General features: G+C 40.2%; 1 protein-coding gene across 1 annotated transcript in view; it reads right to left on the reverse strand.

The window, feature by feature from the left end:
- Positions 1-4,022: 4,022 nt before the first annotated feature.
- LOC110445135 (centromere protein J-like) overlaps positions 4,023-16,289 on the reverse strand; it is a 33,162-nt gene continuing 20,895 nt past the window's right edge. Inside the window, exons 16-25 of the mRNA XM_021489559.1 lie at positions 15,909-16,012; positions 15,409-15,502; positions 14,954-15,127; positions 14,420-14,546; positions 13,572-14,082; positions 13,046-13,187; positions 8,171-8,311; positions 7,498-7,571; positions 6,786-6,981; positions 4,023-5,730 (exon numbers count right to left, since the gene is read on the reverse strand). Of these exons, the coding sequence (XP_021345234.1) occupies positions 5,602-5,730; positions 6,786-6,981; positions 7,498-7,571; positions 8,171-8,311; positions 13,046-13,187; positions 13,572-14,082; positions 14,420-14,546; positions 14,954-15,127; positions 15,409-15,502; positions 15,909-16,012 (1,692 nt within the window). The 3' untranslated portion in view covers positions 4,023-5,601. The remainder of the gene's footprint in view (positions 5,731-6,785; positions 6,982-7,497; positions 7,572-8,170; positions 8,312-13,045; positions 13,188-13,571; positions 14,083-14,419; positions 14,547-14,953; positions 15,128-15,408; positions 15,503-15,908; positions 16,013-16,289) is intronic.

Genomic DNA, 16,289 nt, shown 5'->3' on the forward strand with positions numbered 1-16,289 from the left:
ATAACAAAATGTTCATCAGTGAAAATATGCAAAATTTGTCGGCCAGGAACAAAATTTGTGGACGGACAGACGGACAGACAGACAGAGTGATTACTATAGGGCACCCGTATCTCCGATATAGGGCCCTAATACTATTAACTAGATAAAAGGTCATATCTCCTGTTCTATATTCACCAATTTAACCACACAAAGAAACACATTATTCTTAGTTGTACAGTTTGTATGGAAAATGGAAAGTAGCGAGGTTGAATCAAACCAATACAGGAAAGACATGAAGACCACAGAGAACTGGAGTTAAAACTAGGTGACCGAGCACAGTAAATGGTTTCTCCACAACATCAGGCACCTTTAACGCTGTCTCAGGTCTTGTTTTGCTGTCGCACTGATAAAGACAGTAAAACATCCAACAGATCAAGAATTCTGGCTCACCTAACACCACTAACATGCTGTCTTGTCTAGTCTGGTGTTTCATTCATTCAAATATATTTTATTGACACTGAATAGTCCAAGGGATTGGGCTTTATTTAATTGAAACAGTTCATTTAAAATCCATTGAAACAATGTATGTCCGACACTGCATGTACTTGGTATGTCCATGTACACCTGTTGATAATTCATATGTTTTTAATCGGAGAGACAAATTTACTAATTCTTTAAATGACACTTTCGTTGAACTCAAGTTATGCTTTCATTTGTTAAATCTCTGTGCATTAGACATTTGAGGATGAACTTGCAAAAAAATAATGTACCCACAACAAGTTGGTGAATCTGATTTAAACAAACACAGTTCGGGAAAAAAAACACAGAAATACTTAGGTAAAAAATAAAATAAAATAAATATATATATTAAGCAGTTTGACAGTTGCAATGAGGGACTTAATGAAAAACAGATTGAGAAAAGACTAACTCTAAATGACTATTGCTTTCCTGTCTTCGTCAGCAAATGAAAGGAACATTCACCAGATTTTCTAGACTAATAGTGAAGTTGCTAGTTAAAGATGGACCCACTAAACAAGGAAACAGGTAACCTTTGGTAATAATCCTGAAAATTGGTAACATACCAACGTAACAAACACAAGAAAACAACCAGCCTTTCCTCAATTGTTTAAGATATTGCAAATAAGTGTAAAGGACCAATTAGCAGATCATATGATGGCTAATTGTTTAAACCTTATCAACATGGAGTCAAATAGCCGATAATGTACCATGCGCTCATTTACTAGAAAGTCTTTTGTTATGCCACAGACAAGAGAAAATTGTTTTATATTTTTTTGTCAACAGAAAAACAGCATTTGAAATAAGAGATCTCGGAGGGATCTTGGCCCACCATCGTACCATCTTCATTTTGTCAGTTTGATCTCTTCTCTTCTTTTCTCTTATCTGTTAGATCGAGTCATGTGCACAGTAAATGCAACTTAACTCACTTTTGATCTAAACTTCATACTGCTGCGTTTAAAAGACAACTGTGAAAGTGAGTTTGTCGTTTCACATACTTACCAGTACAGTACTTAATGTGAAATAATTAGAACCAATATGAGAAATATCTGTTAAGTACTTACTGGGAAATAGTGATAATGTTCTTAAAATATCAAAATCCAATATGATCACCGGCTGCCATTTTCTTTTTAAGATCAGTCTCAACAGCCATCTTGTTCTTCTGATTAGTTTCAAAAGTAAACATGCACAGCTAAGGACCAAGGGGAACCTTACTATCAAATTTGAGAAAGATCCCTATAGTTATTTCTGAGAAGTAGTAATAACAAACTTTAACTGTCAAAAGAGCCAAGTGAAACCTACATATCAAATTTAAGAAAGATTCCTCCTGTACTTCCTGAGAAATAGTGCTTACAAACTTTAACTGTCCTTTTGGTAGTAGCAATGATTTTGCTCTAGTATGACAATTATTTCGTCTTGGAAAATTGGCCGCTGATTTTTCTTTGAACGCTTAGAATTTCAAAATGTTTGTCATGTGCTCAGAACATTTTATTCCTCTTATTAAATTCACCACGGACACAACTACCGGTATGTTTATGTGAGACATTCATACATATTTTGACATTCAAGAACAAAACAAAACGATTAAAGGTTTTAAATTTTAATTTGCATTATTATTTCATCATTTTATAGCAAGATAGAAATATTATAAAATTGACTGACAACATGCCTTTCAAATAACATGTATAAAATTTACTATATTACAAATATACTGGAGATAACGTAAGTTTTAATAAATATGCTACAGTAAGTATGTACAAAATTTACAATGCTTTTCTGTATTTGTGACTATGCTTACCTCTGTTAATTGAACACATGCATATAAACCAATTAACACTAATATTAGTGAGCAGTCATTTTGGTTCATAATAAAAAAAATTGTCAAGTTGTAATGGTTTGTTGAATACAAGTAGTTCTTTCCAAATTATATCAATAACAATTCATGATCCTTTTTTCAGTGAGAGGTGAACAAATCCAATTATTTCATTCATCCTTTAGGTATTTGTTTTTTAGATGTGCTGATTTATAGCAATATACTGTGAAGTCACTAATTTGTGTGGGTTTTTTAATTTCATTGACTTCGTGGGTAACCTTCATCCATGAAATTCATAGGTCAATGAAAAATTATATAAAGTAATTTCTCCATTTCAGTGGGTACTCGTAATTCACAAATTCATGTACCCATAAAATGGTGTTTTGTCAGGAACCCCAAAATTTGGGCCACACAAAAATATTGGATTTCACAGTATGACTTTTTCACAGTGAAGGAAGAACAAGGTAACTTTTCTGTCAGATTGGTGAAACTGTCATCGTAAATCAAATGAAACCTTTCTTTTGTAATAAAAGGGACAGATAGCTTTAATATGTTGATGTGGATTTGGTAGTACACGCTTTTACATACAAACACATACAGCAGACTCAAATCAAAGTGATGAATCTCATTCCGAGGATCAAATATTTTCTTTTTCTACAATTTAAATCGCACAAACAGTACTAAAAATAATCTGTAATCGGTCTGTAACGAACAACCTCATTTATTAAATTAACAATCAATATGCATGTACTACTTGTATTCCCCTCCCAATGAAATGTGCTACAATAGCAGAACTGATTTGGTAGGCATTCATTTGAAAATCATGGAAAAAAGTGACAAATATTATTTCCTCAAAAGTATAGCTGCTACAGAGAGACGACAGTGTATCTGGACGGGATAGGGACGGGATGGAAACAGGTTATTCTATATATACCCCCAATGAAATTAAAGAGTGAATAGACTAAAGCAACAATTAAAGTATGGGAAATTTACAAATGAGATGAATTTCATTAATGTGGGTTCGTGAATACCACATCTTTAAACTTTTCACTATAAACTTTTCATATACAAAGGCTGTTGTTATGAAAAGGGAGGACATTTTTGTCCTATAAAATTCCTTTTCAAGGAGGAATAACAAGATGAAGTGATTACTTCTACAATCAAATTATCTAGCACTATCTATTAAAAAACAAAAACAAAAGAAGTCTTACACAAGACTTGTACAGAAAAACAATATAACAATTATGTACTTTGCGTATTTATAATCATAACAAATAAATAAGTGGAAATAAGAAAAAAAATTTTTTGATGATTACGATGGAATATACTTAATTTTAAAAAACTAGGCTTAATCAATTAACAAGTCCTTTGATAGTACACTTGGTCATCTGCTCACAATTTCTCTACAAGTTTTACTAATTTTACATTGATTAATAGGCTATAACTAATCTAAACTTTTAAATGTATTTTGTTATCAATAAGACCGCTCACATGGATGAAAGCATTCAAAATTGATAACAAAGATGATTAAAAAAGACATTTCAAAATCTATTGTTACCTGACTCGCTATATAAATGCATATTAATCAATTTTGACTGTTTCCCAGACAATTCACCGAACGAACTATAGCTAATGTGTGCTACCGTAAAACTGTTGACTGGTCACCATAAAACTGTTGACTGGTCACGTGCAACTGTTGACTGGTCACATGTTAGGTAATCGAACGCACCTATAATTACAAGCACCCCGATGACCAAGCGTTTTTGGTACTGGATTGTTGACGGTCGTCGCATCTCACAAGCATCCACTGTATACTGTTTTTTCCTCAGACTTGCATTTTTTTGTTTTTGATTACAAGTTATGAAGGTCAAGAGAAATCTGGAAAAATACAAACATTTAAGAAGAAAAACACATCGACTTTTCTCTGATATTTTAAATGAAACATTCCCTGACATATAAAATTTGAAGTGAATACAAATCAAAATTTCTATGAATTTTATTATTTTATTTTATATATTTTTTTATTTTTAAGGCTGAATGTTCTCTCCCCTTTCAATGCTTAGTCAAGACGCTAATGCTCCAGAAAAAACACTTTAGTAGAGGAAGTTGACCTTACTGGTATTAAATGAGACCATGGTAGGTTCTAAAAATCTAGCATCCTGTGTGTGAAGTAGGCACGGAAATATTAACCTTAATTTTTTTGAGGTCAAGCATGAGGCTTTGCAAGATTTCTCTTGTCTACATCAAACAGAAAAAGGTTTATTTTTCTCCCACCCTCTCCTATCACAAAAATCAGCTGCAACGGTAAACCCAGTGTACCACGCCATCGTTAATAGTGCACGAAATGTGTGACGAAATTTATGACGTTACCCAGGTTACATTACATAATGTGATGAGCAATGGTTATGTTTTCAGAATGTAAGCTCTTGTTTTTTCCACCTAGATAGCTGAAGAGATGTTTATCTTTCCCTAGCAATAGAGAAATATACCACTGACATCCCTATGGTGAAGACACAATGTTATCTTGATGCTTGTGAGATGTGACATCTAGAAAATTAAAAGGTTACTCGTTGAATATCGTATATATGTATTAGGTGTACGATAATTCCTGTAAATGTCAGAAAATCTATCGTACTCATGAAATATACATGATATTCAGTGGGAAATAATTACCCCTTCCACAGATATTCTATAAAAAAAGAATTTCCGAAACTTCATTTGGCTGATGCAAGAAGCAGATGGAATTAGGGGCCCATACAGATAGATTTTGAAATGTTAAAGTTTGGTTCTGTAAAACATAGACTTTGAAATAATTAAATGCTTGTTACAGTTTGGTTCTGGTTTTCCAATCTAACAAGATTCCACTGTATATCAAACAGAATAGACAGTAACGCTATGATTACCCAACAATTTCTTTTTAAAAATGATTTGAATGCTGAAGATGCCTTGACCAGTAACTGCAGTGATAACCAATGAATTACTTTCAGCGACTTGTCCTTACATTGACAATGTCCGTGAGAATTCAGAAATTTACAATTCAGATAGAAATGTAAGACTTGTGACAATAAATCACAATTTCTTTTTGTCATGAAGTTGCAGATGATGACGATGACGACGACAGATGTCAATGTGACGATGACGATGACAGATGTCAATGTGACGATGACGATACAGAAGCCCCACTGTTGACAGATGAAGAGTACTGTCTGTCCATGACACAACATCATCGTTAAGTAACTGTAGGCAAGTTTGATTTCTGTGATGACGAATGATGAGGGATGATGACACCAATGCTAGCACCGTCTGTCTACAATCACATTGCCGTCCTTGTCCTTTACGCGTATCCTGCCATTTGAGTACCGCGTTTCCTGTCGGCCATCTGGATACACTGTCTTCACAGTTCCATCTGGATATTCTCGTCTCTGGCAAAAAAAAAGATAAACACTCAGTTTTTTAAACTTCTTAACTGCTAAAAGATAATTGAAATAAAATTTTAGGTTTTTCATATTTTCCTCTAAAACTCATTAATGAAATGAAATTCTAATTATTGTTTTTAAATTTTTCTGACACCAATTAATGAAATTATGAAAAAGTGATGTGCCAGAATAAATTTGCAGTTGTAATTAGGTGTTGGGGAAAACCACCCAATGTACCTCTTCCTACTATCACACTAGCTGTAATCTATAGGAATCATTTTGATGGGTATCTGGTTCAGCACTTAGTCATTTGATCACAGGAACAGCGAAATACCTACGCATAAACAATATCAACTGTCCATAATAAGTTAAGCCTTCTGATAACGCTCTTCACACTGTCCAATCTTCAAATCTCTCAGATTGGTCAGGATTTTGTTTAGATACGTTTCACAGTGTCTTGCACATAAAAGTGCACTATAATAAATCAGACAATTGTAGCCATTCATTGATTAGCTAGGACAGCCTTCTACTGAAGAAACCATATGATAATCTTAGTGTATTTGAGAGATGAAATTTAGCACAAGCAGAAAGCAATGTCACAATTTTATCTTTACCCTACACAAGAAGACAATCGTGTCCGCAATAGAAGGAAATGTCAATTTTTTCATAGATTTTTCCGAGTTAAAACTACCAATGTTAACTTTCAATATTAAGAAATACAATTTTCTATTGATTAAAATGTCTCCAGCAGTGAAACACATCAAATGGAAAAGAGCTTTGCATTATCACAAGGGGTGGCAGTGCTATCATGGTCTGTTTAGAGAGTTATATAGAATGAGCTGTGCTATTGTGATACACAGTTCCCACTCCATACCCTGTATTCCTGGGTGTGTATCTCTGTTTATATAGTTATACAATATGAGCTGTGATCCTGTGATCTCCCTCTGTTTATATAGTTATACAATATGAGCTGTGATCCTGTGATCTCCCTCTGTTTATATAGCTATACAATATGAGCCGTGATCCTGTGATTTACTAACGATACAGTTCCCACTCCATACCTTGTATTCCTGGGTGTGTATCTCCCTCTGTCCATTTGGAAACTCCATGGTTTTATCTCCATTCTTGTCCACTCGTATAACTGTTCCGTCTGGAAATATGCTCTCCTCTGACCCATTTTGAAATAAATACTTGATCGTCTGATCCGGGAAAATTATTTCTTTAGTCTTGTCTGGATAGTGTTTCTCCACTTGATTACTATAGGGTACAAACATTTAAAAGATTATCATTGGACGGGGTTCTTCAGGAATAGGGATATACTTATATGTCTGAAGTTGTTTTTACGGCAAACCATGGTCAAGACTTTCAAGACCTGTACTAACATAAACAGGTCTTCCTGTATAACTCCTAAACATTTCTGTTATGTTGGCACCAGAATGAATATGATAGCCTTCAGAGTTCAAACCTGCCTTATGGATGAAACTAGGTTTTGTTGAGTCCTTGATTTCTCATAAGTTACATAATAATGTAAAGATGTAAAAGTGCATGACTTTTTGCAGATTTTCAGAAGCATGGCCATTTTCATTCAATACAAACACATAGACCACAGACTGATTCCCTAACATATACCAGGGTATGTATTACAAGCATGCTAAGGATTCTGTCAAATCTAGATTTCAAATAGCTGTCTAGTTCTCCATACAAAACAATATTTGAGAATTAACAATGATATTTATTAAAAGAGCCCAGACTAATTGTAAAGGCAGAGCTTACTTTGGGAACTGAAGTATCTCGAGGCCATCAGGGTAGGTGGAGTGTGTTGTCTGTGCCTCACAGTAGTAGTACACCTGTTGACACGGGTAAAACAAATCATGTGAGAAATCCTTTGATTTAGCAGGGTTACAGTACACTGAAAAACTTCACCAGTCAAATACCCACCTTTCACCCAGTCAAATACCCACCTTTCACCCAATCAAATACCCACCTTTCACCCAGTCAAATACCCACCTTTCACCAGTCAAATACCCACCTTTCACCAGTCAAATACCCACCTTTTACCAAGTCAAATACCCACCTTTCACCAGTCAAATACCCACCTTTCACCCAGTCAAATACCCACCTTTCACCAGTCAAATACCCACTTTTCACCAGTAAAACTCATATTTGTCCAACGTTAATTTTGCCCTTCACATGTAATTACTATATAATGTATGTATGGTAGGTTGTTTACCAATATTCAATGTCATTATAAATTAATTTCACCTCATTGGGCAGGACAAAAATGGCAAAAGTTAAACTATAGCAAAAATTTACCAATATACAGTAACTGTTTACAGCTTCTAAAATTGTATTTATATGTGTTGTTAAAATACCTGCTCTCTCGCATTGAAATCATTTGATGTCCAACAACATCAATATGAAACCAGAACCAGGACTTTAAACTCACAATTCGCTGGTCCGGCATAATCTGCTTGATGTCTCCATTAAAGAAGGAGACAATGATTGTCTGTGCGTCTGCTGAGATCTCCTTCCGTGTCCCGTTGGAGAACAGGATCTCCCTAGCACCGGTTCTGTACACTCGCTCCAGCTGAAACAAGTCCAGGTTTACATGTTATTTTTAGTCTAGATTTAATCATACCTCAACCGTGTTATAAATAAACATTGACTTCCATGTTATGCTGTGAACATACACCGTAATATTTTCTGTATAATGTAAAATCATCCATTGTTAAGTCAGTATTAAGATATTTGACAGGACATCATGGTACTTTGACATTGAGACACGAATTGAAGATAGAAGACATGAGGGTACTACACTTGTTTTTCATTGATAATTGCATTCTTCGGGCCGTACCGTAATTAGCTGTAGAGGAGGGGTGAGAGGCACTTCGGGCCGTACCGTAATTGGCTGTAGAGGAGGGGTGAGAGGCACTTCAGGCTGTACCGTAATTAGCTGTAGAGGAGGGGTGAGAAGCACTTCGGGCCTTACTGTAATTAGCTGTAGAGGAGGGGTGAGAGGCACTTCGGGCTGTACCGTAATTAGCTGTTGGGGAGGGGTGAGAGGCACATCGGGCTGTACCTTAATAAGCTGTAGAGGAGGGGTGAGAGGCACTTCGGGCCGTACCGTAATTAGCTGTAGGGGAGGGGTGAGAGGCACTCGGGGCCGTATCGTAATTAGCTGTAGGGGAGGGGTGAGAGGCACTCGGGGCAGTACCGTAATTAGCTGTAGAGGAGGGGGGAGAGGCACTTCGGGCAGTACCGTAATTAGCTGTAGAGGAGGGGGGAGAAGCACTTCGGGCCGTACTGTAATTAGCTGTAGAGGAGGGGTGAGAGGCACTTCGGGCTGTACCGTAATAAGCGGTAGGGGAAGGGTGAGAGGCACTTCGAGCTGTACCGTAATAAGCTGTAGAGGAGGGGTGAGAGGCACTGCGGGCTGTACCGTAATTAGCTGTAGAGGAAGGGTGAGAGGCACTTCGGGCTGTACCGTAATAAGCGGTAGGCGAAGGGTGAGAGGCACTTCGAGCTGTACCGTAATAAGCGGTAGAGGAGGGGTGAGAGGCAGTTCGGGCCGTATCGTAATTAGCTGTAGGGGAGGGGTGAGAGGCACTGCGGGCCGTACCGTAATTAGCTGTAGAGGAGGGGAGAGAGGCACTTCGGGCAGTACCGTAATTAGCTGTAGGGGAGGGGGGAGAGGCACTCGGGGCAGTACCGTAATTAGCTGTAGAGGAGGGGTGAGAGGCACTTCGGGAGGAAGGGTGAGACGCACTTCGGGCTGTACCGTAATTAGCTGTAGGGGAGGGGGGAGAGGCACTCGGGGCAGTACCGTAATTAGCTGTAGAGGAGCGGTGAGAGGCACTACGGGCTGTACCGTAATTAGGTGTAGAGGAGGGGTGAGAGGCACTTCGGGAGGAAGGGTGAGACGCACTTCGGGCTGTACCGTAATTAGCTGTAGAGGAAGGGTGAGAGGCACTTCGGGCAGTACCGTAATTAGCTGTAGAGGAGGGGTGAGAGGCTCTTCGGGCAGTACTGTATTTAGCTGTACAGGAGGGTCGAGAGGCACTTCGGGCTGTACCGTAATAAGCGGTAGGCGAAGGGTGAGAGGCACTTCGAGCTGTACCATAATAAGCTGTAGAGGAGGGGTGAGAGGCACTACAGGCTGTACCGTAATTAGCTGTAGAGGAGGGTTGAGAGGCTCTTCGGGCAGTACTGTATTTAGCTGGAGAGGAGGGTCGAGAGGCACTTCGGGCTGTACCGTAATAAGCTGTAGAGGAGGGGTTAGAGGCACTTCAGGCCGTACCGTAATTAGCTGTAGAGGAGCGGTGAGAGGCACTACGGGCTGTACCGTAATTAGCTGGAGAGGAGGGGTGAGAGGCACTTCGGGCGGTACCGTAGTTAGCTGTAGAGGAGGGGTGAGAGGCACTTTGGGCTGTAGCACTTCAGGCTGTACCGTAATTAGCTGTAGAGGAGGGTTGAGAGGCTCTTCGGGCAGTACTGTATTTAGCTGGAGAGGAGGGTCGAGAGGCACTTCGGGCGGTACCGTAATAAGCGGTAGGGGAAGGGGGAGAGGCACTTCGAGCTGTACCGTAATAAGCTGAAGAGGAGGGGTGAGAGGCACTTCAGGCCGTACCGTAATTAGCTGTAGGGGAGGGGTGAGAGGCACTCGGGGCTGTACCGTAATTAGCTGTAGAGGAGGGTTGAGAGGCTCTTCGGGCAGTACTGTATTTAGCTGTAGAGGAGGGTCGAGAGGCACTTCGGGCTGTACCGTAATAAGCTGTAGGGGAGGAGTGAGAGGCACTTCGGGCCGTACCGTAATTAGCTGTAGAGGAGGGGTGAGAGGCACTACGGGCTGTACCGTAATTAGCTGGAGAGGAGGGGTGAGAGGCACTTCGGGCTGTACCGTAAATAGCTGTTGGGAAGGGGTGAGTGGCACATCGGGCTGTACCTTAATAAGCTGTAGGGGAGGGGTGAGAGGCACTTCGGGCTGTACCGTAATTAGCTGTTGGGGAGGGGCGGGTGGCACATCGGGCTGTACCTTAATAAGCTGTAGGGGAGAGGTGAGAGGCACTTCGGGCTGTACCGTAATTAGCTGTTGGGGAGGGGCGGGTGGCACATCGGGCTGTACCTTAATAAGCTGTAGGGGAGAGGTGAGAGGCACTTCGGGCTGTACCGTAATTAGCTGTAGAGGAGCGGTGAGAGGCACTACGGGCTGTACCGTAATTAGCTGTAGAGGAGGGGAGAGAGGCACTTCGGGCAGTACCGTAATTAGCTGCAGAGGAGGGGTGAGAGGCACTTCAGGCTGTACCGTAATTAGCTGTAGAGGAGGGGTGAGAGGCACTACGGGCTGTACCGTAATTAGCTGTAGAGGAGGGTTGAGAGGCTCTTCGAGCAGTACTGTAATTAGCCGTAGAGGAGGGGTGAGAGGCACTCAGGGCTGTACTGTAATTAGCTGTAGGGGAGGGGTGAGAGGCACTCGGGGCAGTACCGTAATTAGCTGTAGAGGAGGGGGGAGAGGCACTCAGGGCTGTACTGTAATTAGCTGTAGGGGAGGGGGGAGAGGCACTTCGGGCTGTACCGTAATTAGCTGTAGGGGAGGGTTGAGAGGCTCTTCGAGCAGTACTGTAATTAGCCGTAGAGGAGGGGTGAGAGGCACTCAGGGCTGTACCGTAATTAGCTGTAGAGGAGGGTTGAGAGGCTCTTCGGGCAGTACTGTAATTAGCTGTAGAGGAGGGGTGAGAGGCACTTCAGGCTGTACCGTAATTAGCTGCAGAGGAGGGGTGAGAGGCACTTCAGGCTGTACCGTAATTAGCTGCAGAGGAGGGGTGAGAGGCACTTCAGGCTGTACCGTAATTAGCTGCAGAGGAGGGGTGAGAGGCACTTCAGGCTGTACCGTAATTAGCTGCAGAGGAGGGGTGAGAGGCACTTCAGGCTGTACCGTAATTAGCTGCAGAGGAGGGGTGAGAGGCACTTCAGGCTGTACCGTAATTAGCTGCAGAGGAGGGGTGAGAGGCACTTCAGGCTGTACCGTAATTAGCTGCAGAGGAGGGGTGAGAGGCACTTCAGGCTGTACCGTAATTAGCTGCAGAGGAGGGGTGAGAGGCACTTCAGGCTGTACCGTAATTAGCTGTAGAGGAGGGGTGAGAGGCACTCAGGGCTGTACTGTAATTAGCTGTAGGGGAGGGGTGAGAGGCACTTCGGGCTGTACCGTAATTAGCTGTAGAGGAGGGTTGAGAGGCTCTTCGAGCAGTACTGTAATTAGCTGTAGAGGAGGGGTGAGAGGCACTCAGGGCTGTACTGTAATTAGCTGTAGGGGAGGGGTGAGAGGCACTTGGGGCCGTACCGTAATTAGCTGTAGGGGAGGGGTGAGAGGCACTTGGGGCCGTACCGTAATTAGCTGTGGGGGAGGGGTGAGAGGCACTTCGAGCTGTACCGTAATAAGCTGTAGGGGAGGAGTGAGAGGCACTTCGGGCTGTACTGTAATTAGCTGTAGAGGAGCGGTGAGAGGCACTTCGGGCGGGACTGTAATTAGCTGTAGAGGAGGGGAGAGAGGCACTCAGGGCTGTACTGTAATTAGCTGTAGGGGAGGAGTGAGAGGCACTTCGGGCCGTACTGTAATTAGCTGTAGAGGAGCGGTGAGAGGCACTTCGGGCGGTACTGTAATTAGCTGTAGAGGAGGGGTGAGAGGCACTTCGGGGTGTACCGTAATTAGCTGCAGAGGAGGGGTGAGAGGCACTTCAGGCTGTACCGTAATTAGCTGCAGAGGAGGGGTGAGAGGCACTTCGGGCCGTACTGTAATTAGCTGTAGAGGTGAGAGGCACTTTTCAGAGACCCCACCACCTATAAATTCTTTCAAGTGATTTGATATAAGGAGTGGTAGGCAGATCTGGATTAAACCCCACCACCCATAATATATCAATTCAGGTACCTTCCACCTCCCCCATACAATAAATTATGGAACAGCCCTTAGAGACAAAAAGGAAATTGAAATTTGTTTACAATTAAAATAAGATTCACTAATTTAACATAAAGTTGTGTTTTAAGTCAGCAGAGTCTCGCTGAAAATGGATACTTAAAGACTTGTCTCATATATCTCATGGAAAGCGAAACAGTGTAAGATATTTAGCACTGGTGTCCGACACACTATTCAGTTCTTCAGCATTAGTCATGATTAAAATTCACTGAAAGAAAAAAAATTCTTATAAATAAGGTTCAACTGGCATTGGCAGTTATGGGAATATCATTTCCTTACACAATTTATCATTTTTTTATATTAAACATATACATAACCCTGTCCCCCGATTTTCATAGTAAGACTCTGACTCACCTTGCCATCTGAATGCTGTAGTTCATCAAATCGACTGTCACCTTTGTCAATGGCCGACTTGTCAATGTTGAATTTTGTCGCCTTCTTTCTAGGGATGGTATTGCTATATGGGGCATCCTCTGTGTCGGTATACATACTGGTGCTGAAGGGCAGATTAGTCTAAGTATTACAATAATAAAATTATGTTTGGTTTGGTTTGGTTTCATTTTGTTTAACAACCTCTTAACAGCTAAGGTCATTTAAGAACGTGCCTCCATGTGTGTTGTGTATGCATGCATGCATTTATATGTGCCGGAGACAGGGTATGTTGGTGTACTTGCCTCCTTGTGATAGCGCGATCTGATGCCGACTTTATACTGCTATCTCATTGAAATACCATGTCTTTGGCTCTGATGAGTAATTTATCAAATAAATCAAACAAGGAATTTGGGAAAATTGTGAATTTATAAGAAATATATAAAAAGTCTAAAAGTGCACCTATTTAGTGGTATGCAGCCATTACTCTACAGTTGCCTCCCCTACTTACTCCTGTGGTACTGCAGCTGCTGACGGCATTTGTCGCGGTACATCCTCAGTAAGTGACGTCCGTAACATATTTCCCTTGTCAAGATGGTTGCTATCCTTGCCTGATGAAGATGACCATGAATTGGCTGCAGGTTTGGACTGACCACTACTCTGACCTGTATGTTTCTGCTGACCACCACTAGCTCCTGAACTGACAACTTGGTGTTTAGAGTGACCACTTCCTAAAGTAGATCCTTGACTAGTCTGGACATTCCCCATTTGTTTTGATTGACCACCTCCAGTGGATGACACTTGACCAGTTTTGCCTGGTGGTTTGGACAGGTTGTTTAACCCTACAGTTGCCCCTGGTTGGGGATGCTGGAGCCTGACCCCCTGAGTCCCTGAGGAAATAGAGGGTGGGGGAGCTCGGACATTGACCTGAGGCTGGAACTGTGAGGGGCGAAGATTCATCTGTACTGAACCGGAGTGGGAAACAGAGGACGGAGGGTACGACAACCGACTACTGGGCTGATCTGTGGAAACAAAGAAGTTACATTATCAAATGAAAAACAGTTCTATGTGGTACTGTTAAAGAACTATGAAAGCTGATCTTTAAATAACTGATGTAATAAATGAAAGTATGCATAACTAAGCATTTGTAAAAACAAGTCACACAACTTCAAGTCATTGAGACTTCAGACCTTCTTTCTCTATAGGTATAGTAGAAACTTCGGTGGAAATGTTTGGAGAATTATTGATGATAAACATTCCCAAACAGACAGGAAAATGTTGTTGAATCATTCCTACAAAAATCCTTATTTTAGCCTCACAAATCCAACACACAAAATCTTATTTTATCAAGTTGTTCACCTCGGACTGGATCCTTTTCCTCCTCAGAATCTGTGGTCTGGAAATCGGCAGAACTTACAACTGGATTGCGAAAATGTGTGGAGTCACGCGACATATGGATATTGTCTTTTCCTGCTGTAGAGTTTCCCTAAAGGAATAAAAACAGGTTAACCGAGACTAGGAAAGCAACTTTGGAATCAAACTGTTCTCAGAGTCTAATGTCATGTGTTAATGCCGGACATTTTATATGCAAAGAAGTAGAAAAACACATAGTTTTGAGTTTGAACCCAGCGCTGTGCTCAACTCTACTCTCGATTAACTTAGTCTTTAGGTCATTTTCCTAACCTTAACATTTGACTTATTCCTAAAATAGCCCTAATTTCAATATTTGATGTTTTCCAAATCTTAATACCCCGGTATGTGACATTTTGCTATTATTAAGATGGATCATTTTTCTGATTTTAAGATGTGACCTTTTCCTAATTTTCCATTTCATCTTTTGTCAATACATGAAATATCTCTACAATCATCTATAAGAAATTCCATGGAGATTACTTTTCCAGTTTGTTCCTTCTGTAACCATTCCAGGCGTTTCTTTTCCATCAGGTTAATTTCTTCCTTAAGTTCACCATTCTCCTGCTCCAGTTGGTCTATTTTACTGCGTAGACGTGACGTGCTGTTGGTCCAACGTGTATCTTTTCTTTTAATTTCTTCCTGGAGCTCCTGGAGCTGTACACAACCAAACAAAGAAAATCTTTAAGATTATTTGTACGCTTGTATGAGTTTTATGTCTTTGGACAGGTGATGTTCAAATTGCAGATATAAGGAAACTTCACAAAATTGAAAATGCTTAATTTCATCATGTAAAACACTACAATCGTACTTAAGACGAGAAACAAAAGATACTGATGCAGTAATTCTCGACAGTACAGCAACAGACTGCAGAGCATAATTATGCTGAAACTATTGAAAGCGATTAAAAATCCCAGCACACTGATTTACAAGTTTACCTGTCTTTTAAGCATCTCTATTTCCTCTCTCTCCTTCTTATCTGGTATTGACCGTGATGCCTTCTGGTATTTTTCAAACATTTTCTTTTCATGCCTGTCCAAAAAGAAATTAAAGAACATAGTAAATGCAGGTTAAAATTTTAAATCTAACTGTAAAGTATTCACATAAAGCAGTCATACTACCATATTTAAAACTCTCATCATTTTCAATCAAAGATTTTTGGAGAGCTTCAAAATGCTTTTTTGAAGCATCAATCTTACCTGGCTTTAGATATCACCTTTCAAATATTATCCTGTTAATTTGATTTATCAACACTCTTACAGATATTTATAAGCTTAGTTATTATGGAGACTTAAAGAAGTATGCTATCTTAATGTAAAATGAAGACTTAAGGACATATGCTACCTTCCTGTGACATGTTCAAACTTTTGACTCAGAAATAATCTTTATATTAGATCAATTCCAACTAATTATAATATTTCCTACAACATGCACTTACCTCAGTTTCTTCATTTCCTCCTTTTTGTAATCTTGTATTCGTTGCAGTTCTGTATTCTTTTCTATCTCAAAATCTCCAATTTCCTTTTTCAATTTCGTCAAACCCTAAAATTAATGTTTCCCAAAAAAACCCACTGATGTTAAAAGGTAATAGTTGAAAAACAACACCTAAACATACTATTTCAGGGTTAAAACCTGACAGACCTGCAAATGTTTGTGTAATCATAGAAGAACAACTTTGTTTGAACAATGACAGGGGCCCTCCTGTTTCAAGTCTGTATTTGAAACCGCATTTGTGTAACCAAAAAAACAACTGGTGAATTAATATTAATTTTGAAGTCATCATATCCATCAAGTCAACTTATTGATAGTGTGAAAGAAA

Source organism: Mizuhopecten yessoensis, unplaced genomic scaffold, assembly GCF_002113885.1.
Source record: "Mizuhopecten yessoensis strain PY_sf001 unplaced genomic scaffold, ASM211388v2 scaffold245, whole genome shotgun sequence".
Taxonomy (NCBI): domain Eukaryota; kingdom Metazoa; phylum Mollusca; class Bivalvia; order Pectinida; family Pectinidae; genus Mizuhopecten; species Mizuhopecten yessoensis.